At 41.3% G+C, this 27,244-nt stretch overlaps 1 protein-coding gene and 1 long non-coding RNA gene across 3 annotated transcripts; one reads left to right on the top strand and one right to left on the bottom strand.

The window, feature by feature from the left end:
* Window positions 1–4,879: 4,879 nt before the first annotated feature.
* On the top strand, window positions 4,880–24,519 carry LOC133385380 (uncharacterized). The gene is made up of 4 exons (XR_009762864.1): window positions 4,880–5,026; window positions 13,524–13,658; window positions 20,956–21,108; window positions 23,630–24,519. It is a non-coding gene; the product is annotated as an uncharacterized LOC133385380 (long non-coding RNA).
* TBX19 (T-box transcription factor 19) lies at window positions 7,947–23,856 on the bottom strand. Of its 2 annotated transcripts, none has more exons than XM_061628272.1 (8): window positions 23,657–23,856; window positions 18,654–18,918; window positions 15,518–15,652; window positions 13,507–13,568; window positions 12,938–12,999; window positions 11,767–11,955; window positions 11,093–11,228; window positions 7,947–9,580 (listed from the first exon to the last, which is right to left on the bottom strand). In XM_061628272.1, exons 2-8 carry the CDS (start codon window positions 18,912–18,914, stop codon window positions 9,337–9,339), a joined length of 1,089 nt encoding a protein of 362 aa, XP_061484256.1. In that variant the 5' UTR covers window positions 18,915–18,918; window positions 23,657–23,856; the 3' UTR covers window positions 7,947–9,336. The 2 variants fall into 2 exon arrangements, with proteins under 2 accessions (XP_061484256.1, XP_061484255.1); XM_061628271.1 differs by lacking the exon at window positions 23,657–23,856 and adding an exon at window positions 22,357–22,872.
* Window positions 24,520–27,244: the final 2,725 nt, after the last annotated feature.

The raw sequence follows: 27,244 nt of genomic DNA, 5'->3' as shown, positions 1-27,244 counted from the left end.
GGCAGCATTATGATACAGAGAAATCTTGCCACAGGCCCTTTCTTTGATGGTGCATGCTTTGGGCAGGGAGGTCACAAGGTATTACTACAGGGGACTTTGCTTTGAGCTCCTATCTGATTCCATTCTGCTTCGCTGCTCATTTGAATGGGAGAAATTTTAAGAGGCTAAGGTCCTCACACTGCAACAGTCCACCTCAATGAGAGAGAAATGATGTCTACATGTTCCTGCATCTGCCCACCTCAATGAGAAGAAGCCTGTGCTTACATGTTCCTGCCTGCCCCAATTAGTGGGGATGAAAGACATTTGCACCCCCTGCTGTTGCCTGCATTAATGATGGACTGGCCAGTGTACCACCAGGTTCATGTTGCCTGCCTAGAAAGAAACTGGCCATTATGACATCATGCTCATGTTGCCTTGCCTGCCTAAAGCCTGCCTGGAGGGAGATTGCCTTTTGTGACCTCATGCTGATGATGTCCACCTAAAGAAGAGACACCATCTTCCCCCATGTGCACACAATGCCAACTGCTTTAATGAGAGGGGTACTCTTTGCCTCCTGGACCAGGCACAATACTACTGCCCACCTCAATGAGAGAGAAATGTACACATTTTCTCATGATATCATGCATTTTTGTATGTTATTTTCAGTCATATTTTCATTCCTATGCACGCTTTCCCCTAGCATATGCATTTTTGTAAACATTGCTCGGTTGGTGAACTGCATTGCAAAATTCAAATAAGTACAAATTTGGAAAGATGGCTGTGTTTTGGTTCTAATATTGTTCTGTAAAGTGCAAATTTGATTGACTCAGCTTTGAAATGCGAACTGAATTGAATTTCTCGCCTATCCCTAGTGGATAGCAAATTTTTTATCTCTAACACAAGAACTCGTGGACATCCAGTGAAGCTGAATGTTGAAAGATTCAGGAGGGACAAAAGAAAGCATTTCATCACACAGCACATGGTTAAACTATGGCATTTGTTCCCACAAGAGGCAGTGATGACCACCCACTTAGATGGCTTTATAAAAGAGGATTGGACACATTCATGGAGGATAAGGCTATATATGGCTAGTGGCCATGATGGCTATGCTTGGCCTCCATGGTCAGAGTCAGTATGCTTCTGAATACCAATTGCTGGAAACCACAAGAAGGGAGAAGAGGTCCTGCTTGCAGGCTGCCCACAGGCATCTCTTTCGCCACTGTGAGAACAAGATGCTGGACCAGTTAGGCCGCTAGCCTGATCCAGCAGGCTTTGTTTGCGTTCTTATGCATATGTCGACCCAATTGATAAATACACTGTGTTTACATGCTCCTACCTGCTCTAGCGATCAGAGAAGAAAGACATTGCACTATCATGCTGCTGCTGCCTGCTTCAGTGAACTGAGCAAAGTATCCCTATGCTCATGTTGGCACCATGGAGACTGGCCATTGTGACCTCATGCTGGTGTCACCTGCCTGCAAAGAGAGTCTGGCCATTGTAACCTATGCTGATATTGGCCACCTAAAGAAGACAAACGCATACATACACTCCTGCCCACATATTTTCCATCACTTTAATGAGAAAGGTACCCTTTGCCTCCAGACCAGACAGAGTTCTTAGCTGTCTTACTCTCCCATCCTCTCAACTGCAAGACAGGCAGGCAAACCCTCAGATGTAGAATTGCTGCCCTCTGATGCCCACAGCCTGCCAGTCTTGCATGTTTCTGTGTACTTGGGCTGCCTGCTGCATACCAATAATTTCTGTAATGAATGGGAGCCAATGAAAAGTTTGGGAATGAGAATGCCCCAGAAAGCCAACTTGAGAAAGTTTGCAGGTATTCCATTAGAGACCCATGAGAAATGGCTATAGAACAAGCCAAGGCAATGGCAGAGGGAACTGAAGAGGAAGAACTGGAAAATCCTATTGGGACACCTTCCTGGAGACTACAGGACTGCAGCCTAAAATGACTTATTTTTATTGTTATTTCATTTATTCTGCTCTTCCTTCAAGGAACTAAAGGCAGTACACAAGGTTTCCCCTTTCATCGTCACAGCAACCTTCTGAGGTAGGTTTTAGGGTGAAAGCAACAGGCTTATGGTCACCCAGTGACCTCTGTGGCTGAGGGGATTTGAAGCTAGGCCTTGCTGGCCTAAGTCTAATAACTTAAAAACATTTCTTTTCCTTTTTTTAAAAAAAGTAAATGCAAACCAAAACTAAAACTGACATGCTTCCTCCTGCACACATTACCAGCATCCTGTTCTTCCGCTTTGCTTGTGAGTCTCCTTGAGATTCTTTGTAAATGAACAAAATAACTCATCAGCAATTCTCTGAAATGGTATGTCATTCTGCATACTGAACCCATACTACAGTTGGGGTGCATCACTAAATTCTATTCCATAAAGAAACTCCCCTCCCCATTGGTGCTCTCTAATCCCCTCCCTCCCTCACTGGTGCTCTCTAATCATTAGGGGCAGGGTTTGTGAACCAGGATTTGTGAACCAGGAATAAAGGTGGCATTTCCTCCCACCATCTCTTTCTGTGCTTTTAACCGCACCCTGATATGAAGAAAGTAAAGAGGATAAAAATGCCCCAATCACATCTCCCTGCCAAAAAAAAGCCTTCCCAGTTTAATTCTCAAATCACAGTCCTACAATTGCAAACACCACTTTGCTTCTTGCACCTTTAACAGCTGTGTGGAAGGAGGACACCTGAAATAATGCTGGCAATTCTACTGGATTCACATACCAAGTCCATTTTCTGAGTGCATCCCAAACAAGAAGATTCCAGCCAGAGAGAATAATAGAAATGGGAAATTATTTATTTCCCCCCCAGACATCTTCCATGGGTAGAAGCATAAGATTGTAAGTTACGCAGAACACTTCTACAGATTACTTCACACCTTTTTTTTCTTATACACCAATTGGAAAAAAACATATGACACAGGAATAACTGCTTCAGTTTGGTTTTTATCCGACTACATACATGTGGTGGTGGTAATGATGGTATCTGGTCCCAACTGAGAGGCTGTGGCTTCACAATGCATATGTTTGACAGAGAGATTCACTCAGACTGCTGTTTACCAGAGCTTGAAAGATTACTTTTAAAAAGTAATAAATTACCATTACTGTTACATGGCCTCAAAAATTAATACATTACCATTACAATTGCTCTGAAAGTAACTGATTACTTTACTGTTACTCAAAAGTAATCACTACAATTACTCTTGTATGTATTGCAACAAACAACAAAAGTTACTTGTTGGGCCTTACAGACCAGGGATAGCCAATGTGGTGCCCTCCAAATATTGTAGGATTACAATTTCCATCATCCCTGGTAATTGGTTATGTTGTCTGAGACTGATGGGAGTTGTAGTCCAACAACATCTGGAGGGCACTATGTTGATGTCCCAATTACATTAACACAACTCCCTTCCCACTTACCCACCTGTTTCAAACATGTCCAGAAAAGTATGTCTCTTAAATTATATGTCTGACAGCGAGTTCCTTTCAGAGGTAAAAATTAATCTGTAATCCTATATACTTATCCATTTAACATAATGAGCCTTAATTCGGAGGAGACATATTTAGGACTGGACTCCACCAGAATACATTTCAGCATTTCAGGGGCTATACTTTATTAATGCTGTACCAACCATAATTACCAACTGCTGCTTATGTACATATATTGTCTCAGCCTAAGCTACCTCACAGGGTTGTTGCAAAGATAAATGGGGGGAGGGAATCACAATGGTCATGGCATTCACAAATCAAAAGTAAATCTGGGGAGGGGGGCACACTCAAGTAATAAGATGTCTGACAGACAGAATGTTAACAGGTGAAGCTTTCCCCATAATTGTATTTCTATAGTAGAAAAGGCTTACCCCATTTAATTTCTACCTGCCCCACAGCTGTTAAATGCACAAGAGCCTGATCTGCAATGCCTCCTAGCCATGTGGATGTGGATGATGCCAGGCCCAGCCTAAAGATACAGGATCAGTCTCAGGCTATGGACCTGGCAACCTCATGCAAAGAACTCAAGTTAAAAAAAAAATAACCACAAAATTTGGGCAATTTGTTTTTTAAAAAAGAACATCTGAAACTGTATGAAATATGAAATTCTCAGGCAAAAGGAAGTTATGAGACAGTAGACATAAAAACACACACACAAAGCCTTGATAAACAGCAACACAAATACTCTGAGCATGAGCATTTTCACATTTTAAATTTTAACTCATCATTGTTTTTGCTTATTTACTGCCTTGGGCCACTCCCTAACTCTCAGCCTAACCTACTTCACATGGCTATTGCGAAGATACAGAAGGCAGAACTAAAATGGCTGCAAAAGGAAACTAAGGCTGCAATCCAATACATTTCTACTCAGAAGTAAGCTCTATTGGGTTTAATGGGACTTACTCCTAGGTAAGTGTGTACTCCAATACACACTTGCCTGGGAGTAAGTCCCATTAAACTAATGGAACTTACCTCTGAGTAGACATGTATTGGATTGCAAGGTTAGTCCTTGTATTATAGGCATCAAATTTTACTTGCCTTAACCAGATTGATAAATCTTTGTACTATAAAGTCATGTTTTTTCTTCCCCCCCCCCACAAATTAGTACAGCATCAAGGGTTCAGCCAGTCCTTATGTTGCCTAATTAGTGCAATCCTATACCCAATTTGATTTACCTGGGAGTAAGCTCCATTAAACATAAAGAGACTTACTTCTGAGTAGACTTGTATCTATTGTACCGTAAGTTAACTATACAATCATTTTTGACAAGTGCTTGTTTGAAACTCTTTGCATTTGCCATGGGGATGGGGATTTTTTAACTTGCACAAAAGAACTTCCAGGGAACCTTCCTCAGAAGATGAAGATGCATCCTGATTGTTAGGAAGAAAGGAAGGGCAGGAAAGAAAACTGGAAAAGCAGCTCTTTAGGACCCTAGCTGCTGCAACTTCTGCCTGCCCCTCACTCACCCCTAAGCCAAGGCTCTGAAGAGGATTTTGGCTCTGCTCCTTGCCCTCAGCAGCCCTGCTACTTCTCTGCTGGTAAGAGAGGGGAGGTGGGGAGGGAGGCAGAGGCCACCACTCAGAGCTTCACACGCCAGCAAGCATCTTCCCTCTCACTCTCACTGCAAATGCAGCAAAGTAGCCAGGGAGGATACTGGACACCGCTTCGCGCGCCAAGTGCAAACATAGCATTAACATGCACTTTCTCTCTCAGCCAGCAAGCATCATCTCTCTCACAATTCAACCAACTCCCAAACCTGCCCTATCACCAACTAAGGCACATGCGTAAACATTTTTCCCTGGGGTGCAAAAAAGTTAAACTTTGCAAACGCAGCAAAGTAGCTAGGGAGGGGAGGGGAGGCCTCTTTGCACGCTAAGTGCAAAGAAAGTAATACACACACAAACATGTCATCTTCATCTCTCCCCTCCACAGTTTTTCATCTCCATTCCGCTGCAGCCTCCGTCTTCTCCTCCTTCATCCACATCCTTGCCCTCCAGCTGCTTTCTTCCTTCACTCCATTCTTCTTCACCACCGTCCATTTTTGAAACAATTTTAATTTTTCTCTCCACTCCACCACCTCCCTTGTTGCCTCCTAAACACCCACAGAGCACGAGGGAAGAGCGATGCTGCGCAGGAGCCCGCTATGAGGCTCATGACTTTCACCCACGAATCAGAGGAGCAGAAAACTTCCCCTGCTCCCCCCTCAAGTAACACCCCAAAGTAACAGTTACATCTCAAAAGTAATAAAATTTCTCCTGGTTCTGTTACAAGCAAAATGTAAAGAAATTGCTCACTTGTTCCTCAAAAAAGTAATAAATTACAAATAATTCATTTTTCCTAACGAATTACTTCCAAGCTCTGCTGTTTACACATTACAATATACTGTACACATTGTCCCCAAATGCAGGCCATCATTTCTCTGGGGCCTGTATAAACTTGGAAACGCCCTCTCTACCCCCTGCCCCAATCCTTTCTCGGTTCTGAAAAATTTAAAAGAAAAATCATGTCTGTTTTGAAACATGGGGGGATAGATTGGTGTATTTCAACTTCTTTTCCCAGAGTGGTAGCAGCGGTATTCTCTCGAAGCAAAAATAACGAAGAGTTTTGTGGCACCTTGAAGTCTAACAAGTTTATTATGGCATAAGCTTTTGCAGATTGCAGTGTTTGTACTTATGACAAGACATGGCACTGTGGCATGAGTGCATATTGATTATAGACACGTGACCAATGCCCTTTAGACACTGCACCCTGTCCTTGGGTCCTAGTTTTAGTTCCATATACTCTGGAGACCAGAGGCTGATCAACCTTATTCACATCTGTTCTGGGGCCTGAAAGCCCTATAAGCAACACCATTCCCCACTGTTCGGAGCTCACTCCCCAATTCTGGGGGTGCTTGCTTCTCCCTCCTGCTCCCAAGCAGTTGCCTCCTCCTGTCTGTGTATAGGGAATGCCTGCAAAGACTAAGGAACTCTGGGACTTCAGGGAGGATGGTCATATAGTATAGCACACTTCTTCTGCCACTTATACTGTGTCTTAGAGCAGAGATAACCTGTGGCCCATCCAATGTTGTGGGACTACCACTCCCGCCAGCATGGCCAATTATCAGGGATGATGGGAACTGTAGTCCAAAACATCTGGAGGGCCACAGGTTTCCCATCCCTGCATCAGAGTTTCCTGTACAAGCTCTCACACCATTCTAGAGGGAGAGTCTGGACCAGTAGCAAACTGCGCAAAATGTTGCTTGTTCTGTTCTAACACTAGGGTGGCCATTATGTCCTAATTTACAAAGTATAGTCCTCTGTCTGAAGGAATCCTCTGTTTGAAGGGCTCCCAGTCCACATATGGTTTAAAGATAAAGAACCATAAAGAAGAGTGCGCAGAGGGACCTTGTCATTGCCCATCAATAGTTAACTCCTAGACAGCAGACACAGGTCACTCTGTCACAGTCTTCTTCCCTATGATGAGAAATATTATATTTCTATTTAAATTATAGTGATTATTTCTAAATATGCATACATGCATATAAGGACATGCAGGTGTTATGTATATCTGTCTCTTCTTTCATTCTCTTTTTTTGATGATACATTTCCTCTTTTTGGCAATGTATAAATTGTCACCATATCCATCACTGCCCCTGATTATCTCCAGCCAAAATCACAAGATCTGGACCCTGTTGAGATAGGATAAGTGAAACTTATTTCCCTAAAACCAATCTACAATTTAATCTCTGTGGGGTTTTTTTTTCCTTGGCATGGTGTTTGGCTTGCAGCTAGGATCAAAAAAACCCTGGGTCCTAATAAATTATACCTTCCCCTTTATCTCTTTTGAACTGCTTCTTTTCTGACAACAAACATGGCAACACCCATCTATCCAAAAAATAAGAGAGGAGATTCTGGGAATTGAACTGAGACTAAGGCTGCCTAATCTTTTCAACAGCCCTGCTCTAGTGACTCTAGCAAGTGCAGTTTTCCTCTGTATGGAGATAAAGTGATGGGATACAGGAAGTCATATACTGGAATACAGATTAAACTAGACTGCTGGATTTTGTTTTGATGTAACCGACACATTATACTACCACTGAAGGCACAAATGGATGTGGTCCACCAAATAGTTTATAAATGTTGCAGTTGTAGCTGTTACAGAAAAGGGATGCCTAGATCTGGTGTTTCATCAAGTGATTAGTGCAGATCGTCTGTGCACTGGCTTGTATAGCAGTTTATACACCTGGATGGATCAGTGTAGGATTCCTCATCTCACTACCATACAGGACTGTTTCCACTCTGGGATCTCCTTGTTCTAGTTGTGATGTATCTGCATACTCAAAGTTTAAGGCGGCAATCCAATACCAACTTACCTGGAAGTAAGCCCATGGAGCACAATGGGTCTTATTTCTGAGTAGACAGTATAGGACTGCAGTAAGTTCCCTTTATTATTGCTATAATTAGGTAGAAATTCAAGAATAATATTCTCAATTTTTATTACATCCAATCAAGCTATGTTCATTCTCAAGAAGAGCATAAAAGCACATCGCAAACTCTCCAGGAGAATGATCTCATCTTACACTGAAGTGTACTCAGCATTCAGCAGTGTTGAACATGATGGATGGTGTTCTTCATGCACAAACACCACATAGCAATTGTAGAGGAGGGAGTAACATTGACCATGTCATAGTTAAAGTTGGAGAGGGATGATCAAAGACGTGATTCGCATAATACATTTCTAGCCCATTCTCTGTGCAGTTCTGGCTTTCTCTAGGCACCGTCCCATGACGACAAAATCAAATATGTGATCATGGATTGCCAACTTAAATTTCTGAGACAGAGCCAGGTGGAGAAAAATAAAATGGAAGTGATTAACAAACCAGATGATCAGATACAGCTGCTGATAATGTGAATACATGCAAATGAAATGCCACAACTTGCATGACCACAACTACCATAAAAACACAAGAAGCCTGCTGGATCAGACCAAGGACCAATCTAGTCCAGCATCTTGGCCATTGTGGGAAAAGAATAAACCACACAGAGAATCAAAATAAATAATCTTCTATACTGGAGAACAGCGTAAAGCATTTACAAAGCACTTATACTTTTTATAAACACCAAAAGTACTCCAACCATTAAAATTTAACTGGCTGCAGTTGCTGATGGAAATGCAATGAAAATCTTCCCTCCCCCCACCCAGTCAGTGGGCATGCTAGGTGTTGCACTCAACACAGAAAAGACAAGGTCCCCATGTTAAAGGATTTACAATCAGCATTAGACGTTCATGACGGGATGGTTGAAAAGATGGGCAGGACAGGTTTATATTTTCACCAGTAAGTTAGTCTAGTGAAAGATATCTTTACTTACTTGGTCCCTCTTATAGTTTAATATCAACATTCTGAAGAAGTCTAGGCAATGTCCTTCCAAGGCAGTGTTCAAGGAGAGCACTGTGATGTAATGCCTTTCAGTCATGAATATGCTTCTGAGCAACCATCTGCCCAAGCAGAATTACAGCCAATAGTATTCAAAAATTAGATTAAAATAGCTAAAAACCCTATGTCTTCTTACTGGGAGCCTTTCCCCTTCTTATTTATCTTGTTTGACATGATGGTAGCAAGATTTCCTCATCCAGATTCCTTGTGCTCTGTGCCTGGATACCACAGCAGCAGAGAGGTTATCTTGTACATCTTCCCTTCTTTTGTCCTATGGCATGTGACAGATTCACCATCCAAGAAGCAATTTCAAGGTGTGTAAAAACACTGGTACATCACAAAACATGATATTTTCTTTGCTGTGAGAATGGCAGCCTTGAGTTCTGTTCCATTCAGAATGCTACTGGGCATTCTTGGCCGTCCTTTGGTCCCTCAAAATGCATGGGAGGCTACAGATGCCCAAGTGGAATCTGTTAATCTGGAGAAAGCAGGTTCTACTTGTGTTTCCATGCTGTTGGCAATTGTTCCTGGGAGGGGAATTGAAGCAGACGAGGATGTGGCAGGCAATGCAAGATTGCTTCTCAGGAACGTTCCTGGCGGGCTGCTGCTTGCATCGCTTGTAAGGTTGGCAACATTAATGGCATTGTTGCTGACTGTCCATAGGCATGGATAGTGGCTGCAATGAAACAAGGTAAAAACATAGAATAGGTGAAATTTGCAGGGTCTCTTAGGGTGTTGGTCGTAAAACACTTCTTGCAATAGACTGTTTTATCATTAGTCCTAAGTCCTTTTGAAAACCAAAGCCAAATAGAGTGTAATTGTTCCTAATATTTATGGTTGATTTATGTCATGTGTCCTACTGCACAGAGGACAGTTCTCTATTTGAAGGACTGTCCAGTCAAAGTCCAGTTTATAGGTAAAGAACCCTGAGAAGGGAGACCTGCAGGGGCCTTGAAATTACCCATGAACAGTTAGCACTTGAACAAAGGACTGATCAGGCACCTGGTCATAATAAGATGTATAGGACTCCAGCCCAATTCCTCTATTTACTGGGTGGAGTAGAGGCCAGCAAACCTCTGTGACTGAACTCCGTATCTTTGAAACCCAGGTCTAACTTTACCTTGTTTCCCAGGAAGCAAATTAATGGATGCCAGAAATATGTATTTTTAAATAACTAAAAGACTTGCAGCCTGAACCTATGTGCATCTACTAAGAAGTAAGTCCCACTGAGCTCTATAGGATTGTAGCTTTTGGTGATTTATTATGGAGCAAGTCGCACTGAGCACTTCTGAACAAAGGATTTCACTGTTAGTCTCTGCACCCCATCTTAAAGACCAACTTATCTAAGAACATGAGCTTTTGGTGATTCTGGCCCACTTTGTCAGATGCTAACATGGATTAAACAGCAGCAGTATGCACATAAGGACAACTGATGGAATTTTAAAAGGAACAAGAGGAGGCCCTGCAAAAACAGAAGTTGTAATGTGGAGTGCTTTGTTCAGGGTTCCAGCCACTCTATTCCAACCCTCACTCCGTTTCCCTCTTTGTTTTCTGCATTTGTGAGGACAGCATTTTATGCCCATGGAGCATGCTCACTGGGGAAGGGGTGCTTTTGATGGAGCTTCTCCATTTTGAATCCAAGGGAACGGGTGGATAATTTGTGTCTAATCCCCGATACATTAAAATATTTGATTTCTTCATTGGATTTCTATGGGCCATTCTCACTTCCATATTTGGGGACATTTTAAAATAGCTTCTTAGTTGAGAAATCACTTTTCCAGACAATGAATCAATAATTCTATCCTTTTTATATATCTGTGTTTTTCATCTTCCTCTCCATTCTCCCTCCGACATGGTTGTCAGTTTTTTCCACTCAGCATTCCATCCATTGAGTCCTTGGATGTTTTGAGGTGCCCTCCTTAGGTTTTTGGATATCTATAAACCTACAGTCTGAATTGGTACAATCCACTCTATCATCTCAGTATTCTACCATCTCATTCTGCTGCATGTGTAGACCATGCCCTTGTCCATTTTCTCCAAGTCTGAGTCAGGTCGAATAAGGACCTGTTCAGGGAGGCCACTGTCAAACAAGAGGGATCCTCCAAGGAAGCTGTAACACTGACAGCTGCTAAGGTTGTCTCTGTGTTGCTGCTGACACTATTATGTGCAAATCAAACGGAATGCTTACCTAGGACCTGGGGTAACTGTACCACTGTTATGTGGCACTGGGAGCAAGTTGGTATGGTGACTGGAGGGTACAGAAGTCCAACCATCATGGGCTGGTGACACTTGAAGATCATTGTTGGTGCTCTCTATCAAATTCACTTTAGAAGGGAAAACACATTATTATTATTTATTAAATTTATATCCCACCCTGCCTCCCAGTAGGAGCCCAGGGCAGCAAGTTGTTAGCCACTGTAACATGTTTCTAACAAAATTATTTTAAGATGACAAATTAGAATGTGTTTGGGTTAAAATAGGCAGGAAAAAATCTTTGATTGAATGATCAACCTTTGTTTAATCAATTGGCCTTGCTTGCTTTCTGGTGTCATGAATGCTTGTAGAGCACAAGCTCCATTTGCATACAAACCGTTCTATGATCAAAGCCCTGACACCCCCAAATGAGGTTGGGAAAAGAGCCCCAGAGATCTGTTATGAAAACACTCTAGCCCTGCATTCAAATTCCCAACTCTGCCATTTATCCACATGTGGAATCAAAAGGGGTCAGCAGGAAAGCTCTCTCAATTTCTTTGCACTTGTTACATTAGTAATGCAAATTGTGTATTTTATTAATATATATTTTAAGTCTTTGCTCTTTTCTCATAAAGAATTTTTTTTAAAAAAAACATGACGGGAACTTGCCTGTTGGAGAGTGATTTCTCTGCATGTATGAAGCAGGATAGGGAACAGCTCTATGTCCTCGAAGGGCTGAATAGTGCTCACAGCCATGATGAGAATGTGCAGCAGGCAGAGGAAAAGTCCCACTGTACTGATAGCTTGAACCTCCAGCTGTGCACACCGCATCGGGATTGGAAATCAACCAGCCACCCACTACAGAGACATTAAGAAAAGAGCTGAATAAGGAAAACAATGGCAAATGACCGTCTCAAAACCCTCCTTTTGAATATACTAACAAAAATATTTTAGACTTGAGGGCTACAGGAAATGCTTTTAGTCTAAGATACCTAAATAGCCTTTTAGTCTCAATATAAAACCATAGGAAGGAATGAAGTGCAAGCAGCTCATCATCTACAAATAGCTTAGTGAGCAATCAGCATACAGTAGAAATGTTTGGGACCAAACAAATAAGTACACAAACTTGATGGGTAGAAGAAATCAACCTTTTTTCTTACACATCATCCATCAACAGGTGGATGATATCCAGCATACAATGCCAAGCAAAGGGTGCGGAGAGTTGTGAAAAAGTAAAAGCAAAATGGTACAAGCCAGAAGAAACATTCATGATGTACAGCTTGGGACCAGGATACCTAAAAGATTGCCTCACCCCTTATATACTCAGTCGATCACTGTGCTCTGCAAGTGAAGGCCTCCTGCAGATAGCATCTCAACAGTAGATCCGCTCCTCACTAAATAGGAAGCAGACCTTCAGTGTTGTGGCACCTACCCTTTGGAATTCCCTCCCCTTAAATATTAGACAGGCACTATCTCTGTCGTCTTTTCGGTGCCTGCTGAAGACCTTCCTCTTTCAACAAGCCTTTTAAGTAGAGACCTTGGCCCAGTGTACATTTGTCCTTGAAATGTTTTTAAAGATGTTTGTTTTAAAGATGTTTTGTTTTACGATGTTTTTAGTGCTTCATCACTTGTTTGCTGTCCTGGGCTTCCTCTAGGAGGAAGGGCAAGATGTACATTAAATAATACAGAAATTTAGGAGGTTAGTTGTCCCACCAGAAGCCTTGTACCAACATTTGTACTGACCACCAACAGAACCAGGATGCTGGGGCAGATGAATCATTTTTATTCAAAAGTACAACTGAATGCCACTAATTCAAAGAAGTCAAAAGGCAAAACTTACAGTGAGAATATGTCATGTGTTGGCTTTCAGAGACAATATCTGGAGCATCCTTGGGATGGTTTCTGAAAAATAATAGTGTTAAGGTAATTTTGTTTCTAGCAAAACTACTTTCACACAGATACCTCCCCATTCAGCTATGAAGTTAACTGAATAATCTTGGTCTGGTCATTATTTGTCAACCCGGCCTACTTCATACGTTTTTATGAGGAGAAAATGGGGGAGGGGGATAATGAACGTTGCCCTTAACTGCTTGTGGGGAGGATGGAATACAAATATGATTTTTTTCAAAAAGCTCCATTATCATAGTGCATCTTACAATAATTTCATGTTTATTACGTCAATAGAGCAAATAGCAAGACTAGGGATTAAAGACAGTGGGTTATCTAAGGTCACCCCAGCACAAAAGGTCAGCAGGTACAATAAGGCTTATTCAGAGCTTGGAACAGTTACTTTTTTAAACTACAACTCCCATCAGCCAATCCAGTGGCCATGCTGGCTGGAGCTGATGGGAGGTGTAGTTCAAAAAAGTAATTTTTCCAAGCTCTGGGCTTATTAAAATGTGAACTCACCTTTCTTTTGCATCTAGAAAGGCTTTGGCAAAGGGGTTGTATTTGATCTTGAGAGCTGTTATCTTGAGTTTGGAAAAAGAAAAAGAGTTGCATGGACAAGAACATTTGACATTACAAACTGACAATCTGAAGCTCAGCGTTTCCAGAATAAGGTATGTGGGTTTTAGTTTTGCCAGAGGCAATTAACACTCACACAAACTTGCATTGTGTTTAACTGCGTAGGTATAACTAATAGCAGGTTCACTGAAGGATTGCCCTTTTCTGAAGCAGCAGCACTTGCTGCTGGATGAAAGGATATTATATACCATGAGAGAAGACAAAAGGATGGTTGAAAGTCCACAATCACCTGGTTAGAATCTAGGACTCTCTCCACTGCATAGTAACATTAAAATAAGCAGTGACTTAAGCCCTATTCTGGCCTTTAGGGTGAATGCATGTGACTAAAAGCAGAGAGGGTGTGCATGCACACGCGCACACTGTCCCCATTGCCTCCACATACCAATCAGCTCCGTTTTGGGCCTTCATTTTCAAACACACAAAAGTCTGAAAGGGGTTTCTAAGTGTGGTTAGTTGAACATGCTTAGAATCCTCCCCATGACTGGAAACCTGGATAACACAGGGTTCCTGATTGCAGGGAGGATTTTAAATGTATTCACCCAACCACACTTAGCATCTACCTTCATGCTGCATGTGAGTGCATGCAGAAATAGCTCCAGACTTTAATCCTGTATGTGTTTGCCTCAAGTGCCTCAACAGGGCTCAGTGCTTTTTCCCATGGGCCCATACTGAACTAGGCACAAGATTGGTCTAACAAATCGTACATAAAACATAGGATCTTAACATAAAATGGACCATTCTACTGTATTATGAAAGTGAACAGAACAATCAATAAGATGAACTTTTGTCCATCTTTCTTGACATATTTTGATGAGGACTGCCCACTGTTGTTCTGTTAGGAAATATTTTATTTCTAGGCCCCAAGAGTTGTTCAGAAACGCTAAATTGTAGCCAGAACTAGTGCCGCAATGAATGATGGAACTAAGAGAGGGTGGGGAACATAACACTCTAAGTTTCGTTTCTTCTCTCGTGAGAGATAACTCCCAGAGGCGCCTCTCAGGCTGTAGCATCTTGGAAATGAGATAAAGTGTATCCCCTCTGGATTGTTGTTATTTCTCTTGCCTTGTTTCAGTTTTACACATCCTGTGCATTGTAGCAAACTCAGCACAAAGGAAGAAGTGTTCCCCAAATGCTTTGCTACAATTGTATCCATAGATTTACGTCATACTGCTGAGTGGATAACTTTTACAGGCATACTAGCCCTATCTTTATCTTTTACTGGTGTCAATCTAACTCTCTTCCTCGCCTTCTGTAGTTCTTATCTTAAATTTAGTTTTCTTGGATTGACAAGTGTATTAATTCTTTATCAATTTCTCGCTTTTTAAGAATTATTGTAAATGTAACAAGGATAAGAAGATGCGCTTGCTTTATCTCTGTAATACTGTATTCCCTTTGTTATGCTTTTAGTGATATTATACTTTGTTTTGCTTATGAAACTTATATAATGGTGCTTCAATTAATAAACGGTGCTCTCTTCCCTGTCAGACTGCTGTCTGTACAGTTTAGAGACCCCTCTTGATCAAGCAGTATTGTCTGTCTACTTTATGTTTGGTATCTGGCTGAGCCACTGAAACAGGTAAATTAAATTGCCAAGTTTGCACTCCTATCCAGGGCTGAGGGGTGCATTAGCTCGCCCCTTCAGAGGGAAGGGGGACACTTAGATTTGAACCCAACAGTTCTACATTGTATTGTTTGTTTATCATCATTTATATCCTGCATTTCTATAAAATATTCAGGGTAGATTATAATCAAGATTAAAATACTATCTAAAACAACAAAAACTTTAATACTAATATTAGCATTAAACTATGGAGGCAGATCACTGTTTGTGGGGGTACTCATTTGCAGATTTTTAAAAACAATTCAGTTGTCTGGATATTTTATACCCACCTACCTCTTCATTTTGGTAAGCAGTCACAGCTATGAACTGAGTTTCAGGAAAGGAACAATTCATTACCATCCTATGTGGGCCTCCAACTCGAACAATATGAACTTGAGGCTCATATTTATGTAGAGAATTCAACATAATCTGTAGTGAGAAAAAGTGAGACAGAGATTAACCAGAAATAATGGTCTCAATTCAACAAAAGCTAATTGTAACCAAATCCCATTGAAACCAATGAAACTGAAATTAACTGAATTGGTTAGTTCCAATGGCATAAGAATTAGTAATGACTAAATGTACTTGGAACAGGCTAATATCTTCTTCACTTCCAGATCATTCGCTACATCAAGGATAGCCAATATGGTGCCCTCCACATGTTATGAACTACAACTCCTATCATCTCCAGCTAGCATTGTCAATAGCCAGGGATGATGGGAGTTATAGTGTAAAATATCTGGAGGGCACCATGTTGGCTCCCCCTGGCCTACATGTTAAGTCTTCCTAGAGAAGCAACAATGTGTTTACAAACTGAAAAGTGGGCTAAAACACTCTTACAGCTCCTGGCCAGCCATTCCTTTGTCAGGCAGGTAACTTGTTACTAGCCCAGGATTGTTGATTGCTGTTTCTGCAATGGAAGTTTATCATTAGGAAATATTTGGAGGCCTCTTTTGAGTGTCTTGAATATAAAAACCATCAGAGGTTAGGGAAGATAGTCCATCTTATCTACTTCAGTTTAGGCGAGAGGGTAGGGTACGTATGCAGCAGCAGTTTGGGGGAGAGCCAGAAAAACATAGGAAGATTGGAAAGCTGGTTGAAGCAATCTTGCAGCACAGGTTCTCTATGTTTGAATCACTCAAATCTGTGTTTTTTAATAATAAAACTGTCAGAGGTCCTGGTCCCCTCAACTGCCTGAGAACCTAGGAAGACAAAGAGGGATGGCCCAGTTCATTGTCACATCATGTGAAAAAAATATTGTAATTTAGCTGTGGGTCACTCAGTCCTGATCTGTGGTGGTTTCTTCTCCTTTCCCCTTACTCCTGGTGTCTCAACAAGGGATGAGATCAGCATTGCAGGCAGTGGCTGGTGAGGCAGAAGGTAGGGTGGAGCCAGTATCTATAAGATGCAGAGCCAACTAATTCTAGTTTTGTCCTCATCCTCCTCCCCTGCCAAGATCTACAAGGGACAACACTGTGGCCAAGGAGGAGGACGCCAACAGCTAACACCAGCCCCTAGACTGGATAGAAGGAAAAAGGCAGTCAGGTGGGGACTTTCTGAGGGCAGACTGATTGGCGGGACAGTGCCATATTAGTCCTAATGGGCCAGCCTCCACTGATTGTGGGGCCCATAGTAGGGCTTTATCAGTGGCAGCTCCAAAGCTTTGGAACAATTGCCCGACAGAGATGCATCTTGCTTCAATATTATATTTTCTTGGAGAACGGTGAAGATGTACCTCTTTTACCAATCTTTTGGAGATCAACAAATATACTCTGCCCGCAGTTAGCTTAGTATCTTTTTCTATCTTTTTTTTGGGGGGGGGAGTGTTTGCTATTTTAGTTTATTCTGCTTTTTATTTTGTAATTATGTTTTAATTGGTTTTACAATACGTGTTGTTGCAATTTCATATGTTACACACATCTCTATGACTGCATGGTGAAGGAAGCAATCAGAATAGCTAAATAAATCTGGTTGGCTATTGTGGAAAACAGGATTGTGGACTACATAGGCCTTTAGTCTGATCCAGCAGGGCTTTCCTTAGGTTCTTATATGGAGTGAAAATCATACATCCAGTCTGTTTCATTCCTACCTTGGAAAGCAGTTTTTCATCCTTCATGAGGTTCACTGATGTAAAAATGTTGAAATTTGAGAGATATTGAGCTGTCTCTTATCTACAGGTATCTACTGCACAGGTGAGTAAAACCTTTGGTCCTCCAGATGTTGCTGAACTACAACTCCCAACAGCCCCAGCAAGCATGGCCATTGGTTCCCCGCACATGCTACAGCAGTTGCAATCATGGGTCTATAGCATTGCCTGAACTTTTAGGTACTGCCTGGAGCCAAGACATCTGTGTTGTTATTTATTTGCAACTGCTGTCCATCATTAACTGTTTAAAATAGGAGAGCTACTGGTGATTAATGGCATTATATGCCCAGTTCTCTAGACTACTTTCCATGACTGAACAATCTTGTATTTAGGATGTAAGCTCAACATTCAGGAAACCTGAATCCCATTGTCAACTTTGTCACTACTCCACTGTATGACTGAACCAGTAACACAGGAGTCCTCTATGCCTATATTTTCCCATCAGATGTGATACTGTTCCACCATTTCCCTCTTCATATAGTTCTCAGAAAGCTAAATTATTAAGATCCTGCATGTGGACAGATGAGCATAGAAAATGCCACAAACAAGCTAGAGTAGTTTTAATTCAGATGCAAGGCTGAAAGTTCATCCTTTGCTTGCTAATAGGTTTGCTGACAGTATTATTCCAATACAGAGTTTTGTACAAAACAAGTCAAAGGTAATGTGTAACATTGTAATCCTAGATGCATATTAAAAACAAACAACCCAACAAAGCCAACTTTCCTCTTTGCATTTTTAAGGGCCTCAGAGAGAATGCCACTTATTTTCTGGTACAGGTACATGCTTTTTATTATTATTCCAAAGGCCAAAGATGATTCAATAGAATATTGATAATTATCATGAAGCAGAAGCAAGCACAGTAATTATTTCATTTAGGAGAAGCCTTTTATTCGAGTACCTGACTATTGCCAACATTCCACTTATGCACCAAACAGCATGGGGGAGAAAACAAAACCTTAATACCCACAATCATTTCCCCCTTCTCTGAAGTCCTGTGTAAAAACCTCAACACACAAGGCAAACTATAGGGGGGGGGAAATCCCTGATGGTTAAACCACAGTGCACTCTGTCTCTCTTAACATCAAGGAGTCCATTAAAATCTGAAAGCTCCAATTAAAGCCTGTTTATTCCTGTTTACATTTGGACTCCATGGAATAATTGGCATCTGTGGGTGAAGAGGCCTCTAAGGGCCCTTCTAATTGCATAAATGCACCCTTGATATTTCTTGATTGGTAGACGCCTGTGACCAAAGCCAAGAGGCATGTAGGGAACAGGGTGCCATACCTGCCCATTGCCATTCAACTTATTAGTAAGTTTCACTTTACTAAAGGATACAGCAGCCTTCATCCAGTGGGCCCCAAAGTTGGGAGAGTCTGGATGAATATAGACACAGCTGTGAGTCGATGGCTCTGGCTTTCCAGCTGGGACCCATTCTCCATTCACATACTTCCAGCGGTGGCTGTCAGTTGGAGCAAAATCAAGCAGAAAAGAATACATGGCATTAGGATCCAAGCCCGAGACACTGATCTTTAAAACTGGGAACATCCGTCTGTTAAGGGAAACAAAAGGCATGTAAAGAAGAGGGAGGAATAATTTTAAAACTCAAAAACAATCTATGTCAATTACTTATTCAGTAACTTCATCGCATAAATCTGGGTATGTCTGGATCTGTTTGAAGTCAGAACATTCCTTCACCAAAACAGACAGGTAGCCAGCCATGTTGAGCCCTGTTGAGAATCGTCAGATTCTATAGAATAGCATGCCTTATAATCAGGGCAGTGCTTTCTGTTCCTAATAAGAAGAACGCTGCTGGATCAATCCAAAGGCCCTCCTTGTCCAACATCCTGTTCTGACAGTGGCCAACCAGATGCCCATGGGAGGTCGGCAAGCAGGATGTGAGCACAACAGCACTCTCCCCACTCATGTGTACCAGAAACTGATACTCAGAAACATGTCTTCTCTGATACTGTAGTACACTGTCATCGTGAGTAGCAGCCTAGCTATTGATAGTCTTTGTCTAATCCACTTTAAAGCCCTCCAAGTGGCCATCGCTGCATTATATCAATACAACTGACAGACATTTTGCTTGTCAAGCTCTCTCTCTCTAAAGAGAATAGCTGAATCCAAAGACAGGTCAGTACCCTCTGGGCCCATACTGGCTATTCATTTAAGGGGCTTTTGAAGAAGAATAGACAAAACCTTTGATAAACTGACCATCCATGAACATTAGTCATGATACGTAAAAGAAAACAATGTGTCCAGAGGCACTATATCCCTGAGGAACGGACAAGGCTGGCCCTGGCATTGTACATAGTGAGGCAGCCTCCTCAGGCAGCTGAGACAGGGAAGCAAGTTGTTATTTATTGTTACTGTATTTTTATTTCAAGAGGGACACTTGTGGGATTTTCTACCTCAGGTAGCAAAATGGCATCCCCGGCCTTGGCTACTAAGTGCCTTGACAGGGATGGGGTGCTCTTTGCTGTCCTAACTCAGGCTGGCCCTGGAAACAGATACCAAGGGCAGCTATTACTTGTACACTCTGCATATGACCCTGCAGAGGCTGACAGTTTCTGGATGCTACCGGAAATATAATGCAGGACTTGATCAACCGAGGTGGTTTTATCTAGCAAGGAAATTCTTGTTTGCTTTCACTGAAACAAGATTCATTGATGTAGGGTAGAATTCCAGTAACGGCTTGAGATTTGCTTTGCTTCCACCAAATGTACCTTGGTTTTTTTAGAAGAGTTGCTCATGTATGCTGCCCTGGGCTTTTTCAGGAGGGAGAGTAGGATATAAATTCAATCAATCAATCAATTAGATGATGACAATGATACTCTGAACAAGCCAAATATATCTGAGTGACACTCACACTCAGGACATCGATTTTGGAATCGTTAGAAATCCCAAATTAACTCACAGTTTAGATTAGCTTCTCCATTGCTTCATCAAAAAAAGGCAGTTTGTATTCTCATGATAAATGCAGGAGACCTATCAATCACAGGGCTCTCTCTTAATTTCCTGGGAAATTAAGGCCTAGTGTCTTGGCTCTACCACTTCATACTACACATAGGGGGTCAAATGTGTTAATGTTCCTCTATAGAAGAAAATTGTTCCACAGAGAAAATTAGAAATCAGGGAGAAGACTAGGTTAGAACCCTTCTCCCAGATGTCTAGTTTCTCTGCAGCAGATTCCTTGGGTTTTGTACAGAGGAACATTCAGTCCTGTGAATCTCCACTCACAATCTGAAGTGGTATGGGCTAGACACAGGTCCTCCAGATGGTGATGAACTACAACTCCCATTGGCCCCAGCAAGAATGGCCAATGGCCAGGGATTATGGGAGTTGTAGTTCAACAACATCTGGAGGGCCAATGGTTCCCTACACTCAAGCTAATGCCTCTCCATATCTATATATGACCCCAAGGTGGGGTACCTCGAGGCCAAACTAGATGTGACATTAGTTGTGTGAATGCAATTAAGTGTCCCTATTTTCCTTTGTGTGAGTAGAAGCTGCAGGGAAGCCTAAGCAGCCTATATCTTTTTCTTCCTGCTCATTTGCCTCTCTGAAACTGCTGTTTGTTTTTCAGGAAAGCTCCTATTGGGGCCAACTGAGGCATCCCTTGAAACAAGAGGGGATGTTTTGTTGGGACATTAGAGAAGAGAAAAAGAAGAGAAGGAGTTAAACTCTCCCTCTCCAGAAACCCACCCATGGTTGCAAGATTGCCTGAGTTTTTCCACAGGTACTGTTTACATAGCAAAAAAAAACCACACTTGCACGTTGATTGCATTCATAGAATTAACATTTGGCCCTCAGTTTTCCCATTTGTGGTGCAATGATAAAAGATAGTAACCACTGGAAGTCAGATTTATAGATAAAGTGCCTTGTCTTACTGTTATTACTGGGGGAGAATTATTATATTCTTCCACTGCATATAGTGAAACCATCCATCCTACTGTTCTCAGCATTACGTAGGAACCTGTCCAAATCCCAGATTAGGGCGATCTGAGATCATAGTACCAGTGGAAGAGGAAGAGACTTTGTCTTTACTCCAAGTCTTTTTAAACTGATAAATGGCCACGTAGGACATGACATGTGCCCTGTGTGTGCCCCCTCACATATGACAAACACACACATGACTATTTAGATGCCATGAAAACCCATCACTAATCACATGATGTGTACACATGTGGAATGGGTCATCATTATTTGTTTTGATTTTTATGTTTTTAGTGTATCTTTGGTTGGCTTTGTATTTTGATGTTAATTATACTTTAAGCCTTTTTATAGATTCTGCTGCAGACTGAAAAGCAGGATACAAATTAAAATAAATTAAAGTAACCTAAGTACATTTGCCATACATTATATCAGTAATGTAGGGAATATAAATTCATCATATGAGATGAGGCCCTCATAAGTTACTGTAAACCGCCCAGAGAGCTTTGGCTATGGAGCGGTATACAAATACAATAAATAAATAAATAAACAAATAAATATCTTTTTTGGGAAAAGCTCTCTATGTCTGACAAGGCTGTACACAGTTTAAAAAAGAGAGAGTAGTCCAGAAGTAGGTAAATGTCTTACACCTTTAGATTTTCTGTTTATTTATTAACACTATTATTCATTAACGCATCACTCAGATATTCCATTTGCTCCCAAACCTACAGAAACAGCAGCTCCCAACAATCTGTGAATACTGAAAAGGATAAATGGCCACATTTGTTCATGCTTCAAGACCATCGTTTGCACAAAAAAAAGTATTTGGGCACAATCCACTGGCAAAATATCCTACACAAGCACCACTAAAATGACGGGGAGCTGTGTAATAGTGCTACTCCCTTATTCTCGTGCAGTTCCCATTCATGTCAATGGGTTTTGTGCAGGAAATTTCCCCAGTGGATTGTTGAGCAACCTAAGTGCCCAGTTAGCTTCTGTTCCAGAAATAGATCTCTCCATCCCTTGCTTCCTCTAAGCAGAAGATAATACTCACCTGCCATTCTTGGTGACAATCATCTCATTAGTAACTTCTCTGAACCTCTGCCATAGTGCAGCATCCTCCAAGACAACCTGGAGCTGTTTTTCAGTGGGGTCCCCTTTGTCTCTCCCAGCTTGGAGCTCATTCTCCACCACATTGAGCAGCCTGGAGACAGTGCAGTCACTATGTTTCTTGCAGCCCAAATCAGTCATGGTGACTTTAATGTCAAAAACTTCTCAGATGACTTAAAAAAAAAAGCAACAACCCCACAGATCTAAACCTAAGCCAATTAATTAGCCACAGTGGAACAAATGTGCTCACCTCAGCCTTTTGCCACAGACTTGCTCTTCCCACCACTATGTCCCAACAGCATGATGACACCTGTGTGTTAAGGTTTTAACATGCACACACAACCATTTCCTAATTACTGACTGTCAGGTGGGAGGCAGCCTGATTAGGCAATTGGCTGCCTCTGAAGAAGAATCTTCCATTCAAATCAGTAAGCTTTTATCTTTTTGAGGAGGGTCTAATTATTCTGCTTAAGAACTATATTTCCATTAATGAAAATGGTTTAATGTCTCAACTGAAACAATGAATGGGAAGTGGGTCTGTGCAGATGCAAATTCCTGCTAGAAAGGGGAGAAATAATAGCATTCAAAAGCAATCTGTGGGGATGTGTGGGTCTTTTTTGATGCATGTACAAATTTGCCCATTTACCTATATTTCACAATATATTTCTCAACAGTAAATCTTCTGCACAACAACTAACCATACTCCTGTGGCCTTGTAACAAGAGATCAACTTGTGCAAGTTTCCTACATTTGAGCCTAATTAGCTTATTCTGGGAAATGAGGCTGAGGGTAGATGGTGTGATTAGTTGTCTCAAAAGTATTATAATACTTCACCCCAACACTCAAAACTGAGGACCAGTTACACAGCCATCCTGTTGACTGCTGGGTGCTTTTATTTCTTGCCCAGATTGCGCCTGGAGATTGCAAAGGGAGGTTCTGAATAATTCATCATACGTATAAAAGCTCCGTTTGGCAATAGATTCATCTGACTCGTCTGAGGAAAGGGGCCAGGGCATTTTAGTTTTGAAAAGCAGGCTAACAGGAAGGGACATAATGGAGGTGTATAAAATTATATGTGGTCAAAAGTGAGGAGAAAGGGGATAGAGAGATTTTAAAGCTGCTACCGGTGTTGATAACTTTAAAAGAGGAATAGACAAAACCATGGAGAATGTGTTTATCAGTGGTTATTATCCACAATGTCTATATGAATCCTTCAGGTTCAGAAGAAATATGCCACTGGATACCAGGAGCTGAGGATCGGCTGCAGAGCTTCATGTCCTGGTTGTAGGCTCCTCAGAAGCATCTCTTTGGTCATTGCAGTAAGCAGGATGCAAAACTGAACAGATCTTTGTTCTGAGCCGACAGGGCTCTTCTACTGTCCTCATGCTGTTAATTAAAGCAAAAACTTTAATTATGTCTGTCAGCGTATAGCAAATCTTTCAATGTGAACTATGTAATGATGAAACTGGCAAACCACCGGTGGTGACAGGGACAAGAAAGAGACAGGTATGGACTTTCAGCTAAATGTTCTAGAGGTCTGGCAGAACATTCCATCCGCATTTATTGCTAAGCTCATGGTGATGAGAGTTCCAGAAAAAAAATGTAATCACTGCTTGTGACAATCCTTTTGCCATGACAGTGGTACAATTTGAACAGGAAAAAAAGTAGCTGCTGGTCATCAGCACAGTGAACATACAATATATTTCAGATGTTCAGAGATAATTCAGAGCCTTTAAAATGAAAATGGCATTGTTTATTGATATCTACTTAGATAATTCTTCCTCAGTATTAGGATTGCTTTCATCCAATGAATTGATAGAGATCTAGACAACTTTCTAAGAAATACTCTTAGAAATGTGTCAAATGTTACATTGCATATTCATGTTTTAATTTTGCTTGGGTTGAATGTCTACTTCTTATCCATCCCATTGTATGGATGGGCTAGGGTTGAACTATGCCCCATTGAATTATGGAAGTCAGTCATTCAAGTATGGCGCTGATACCATCACTCCATTAGGTACCATAAATTGCAGAAGCTGGAAGATCTAGAAATCATGTTTCTTGCTAAAAGTGAATTTTGGCTTAATGTAAAGATGCTGAACTTGTCTTCTCAGGTGACCCTCTAGTCCAGTGTATCTCAACCAGTGTGCCTCCAGATGTTGTTGGACCACAATTGCCATCTTTCCTGACCATTGGCAATGCTGGCTGAGGCTGATGGGAGTTGTGGTCCAACAACATCTGGAGGCACACTGGTTGAGAAACACTGCTCTAGTCAGTGGTTTGGCAGTCAGAAGTGTAGTTTGTTGCACAAACTCCCTCACAAGTAGTTATTTTGAAACTCCTTTTGGTGCTGCCCTAGCTCCTTTTGGGAGGAAGGAAGAATAAAATTAATAAACAAATAAACCTTTGTTGAGCTTTGTACTTCAAGTGTTAGAAGCTTCATGGTGTCCCTTAAAGAATAAAGCTCTGGATTGTCTTAGACCCACAATGGTTCACAATCTCTAAGAGTTTTAATATCTGAAACTGGGACATATCTTCTCACCTGTAATATAGGAGTGGATCGTGGCAGAATAGTCTTCATCAGGTATATGTAATCCTTATGTCAAAAAAGATTGTAACACTTTTAAGGATCACACCTCCAGAAAATATCGGCCTCAGAAGGTCATTCAGATTAATCACAGGGTGTTCCTGAGTAATTTTGATGGCCAGTAGAGAGGGGTAACTGGCAATGTTCTGTTAATTAGGCCTTGAAAGATCTGGAAGAGGCCAGTGTCAAAAACATTAAGGGAGAGTATTCATGATGTGCTTACATGAGAAAAAGTGTTGGGGCATGTGTGAGTTTGCATTACATGTAGAAACTGCACTCTTATGTTATACTCCTTGATTTTGTGAGAAGGTATCAAATGCTGAGATTTCTAAAAGCAGATTTTTTAAAAAGAAAATAAATTTACAACAACCTTCAGTTTCAACAGACCTGAAAGGAAAAAGCTCATATCAAACACTTTGAAAATAGTTTGTTGTAGCAGCATGCAGTTGGAATAAGCTATGAAATGAAAGTCTTGTTTCACTGTCTTCTGGAGATTCACCATTCCACCAGCAGGAGAGTACTCAAATGACTGGCTCCCTCCCACATAGCTTCCACATAGTACATTGTGTTAGTGATAATTGTTTGGCACAGGGTTAAGGGTACAAATTATAGCCTTATAGAGGAAAGTAGTTGTGTTCATTTCCATCAGAAACACTGCATGTAGACATTTGTTGTGCCAATGATGGCCACCTGCCAGCCCACACTCTGCCTTGGGGGACCTACAAAAATCTTCTTCAGAGAATGCTAAAACCAATTTGCTCACAGCTTCACTCATAAGGAAAATAACACTTTCAAATTGTAAGGAAAAGTGGTAGTTTCACACTTCAGTGTTATATCTCTGTGTTGGATTTTGTGTGACACATGTATGTAATTTATCAATGGGCTTATTCATGCTATGGCTGAGGACACATGCGTCATAACTGTGAAGTTTAGTTTAGTTTAGTTTATAATTTATTTATATACCACACTTTGCCCAAAAGATCCCCAAAGTGTTGAACAACATATTAAAACAGATTACCCAAAAAAATTACATAAGAAATAACCAGTAAAAACACAATGCAACAAGAACAATGCAAATACAAGAACAAATCAACAACAAAGAAAAAAATTGCAACAAAAACAATGTTTTCTTTGTTTTCAAATGACGCACACAGTTACCACAGCAGACATGGTCTTAGGAGAGACATTCCTTCTTTTCTTGAAAGAGCGTAATGTTGTCGGCCAAGTTATCCCTCTCCACCTCCACGTGGCCCTTGTTGGTGGTGAGCTGGTCCACTTGCCCGGGCTGCGGGGAGGATGTCCGACTCCCCAGGTGGCATGCTGCTGCCTCACGCCTGGCATGTTCAAAAAGTATAAGAAACACTCCCATGTAGAAATCCCTGTTAGGAGTCAAACCATCACTTTACCTTAAGGCAAAGCCAGATACCCCTTTCCAATCATTTTATTAGACATGCCAATGCTTTTAATATAGAAGAACATCAAACATAATTGACACCTGATGGAGTTCATTTGTTTTCTATCCCATTAATTAAGCAAATAGCATGAGAGGAGTTTCTCAAAGAACATTACATACTTTCTATATGAGCACATACAGTATGTTACTTTTCATCCTTAGTTACACATGCACACTGTCATGCCTATCCACTGACTCTCTTCCCTGTAGTCTATGCCGCTCTTAGACTTTTATAAAGAAGAAAGTTGGTCCTTCTCTTTTAGTAAAGAAGCAGCAAGTTGTTCCTTTTGGACAGCTAATAATCCATGCTCTGAGTGAACTGCTGAAGCTGTTGCCACTGGAATAAGATGTTGATGCTGGTGGTGCTGATTTGCCCCTGAGAAAGACTGTAAGTTGAACTGCATTGGACATATCACACCCCATAGTAAATGTCCATATTGTGAGCACCTTTTTGTTTTGCTGTGTTTTGTTTTTGAACTGTTCAAATGAAGCTGGACCCAATGAGGCCAGTGTGAACTTGTTCATTTGTTTTCACAGGCTTTCATCCCCCCTTCTTCTCTTTGCTCTTAGTTAGAGATTTAACACTAAGTCTTTAATGCTAGATGACACCAGTTTTATTATGGATCTCAGTGACTTGTGAAGGTGTCAGTTTGTGCAGCAAAGTCTGCTTCTTGCTCCCAAGCTACTGGTGGGAGAACAGAGGGGCTCCTTGTTGGCAATCACTGAATTATTGAGGAAGGGGCATAGCTCAGTGGAAGAGCATCTGCTTCACATGCAGAAGGTCCCAGATCT

The sequence above is a fragment of the Rhineura floridana genome, chromosome 5, assembly GCF_030035675.1.
Source record: "Rhineura floridana isolate rRhiFlo1 chromosome 5, rRhiFlo1.hap2, whole genome shotgun sequence".
Classification (NCBI taxonomy): domain Eukaryota; kingdom Metazoa; phylum Chordata; class Lepidosauria; order Squamata; family Rhineuridae; genus Rhineura; species Rhineura floridana.
This window is presented reverse-complemented; position numbering and strand designations above follow the sequence as displayed.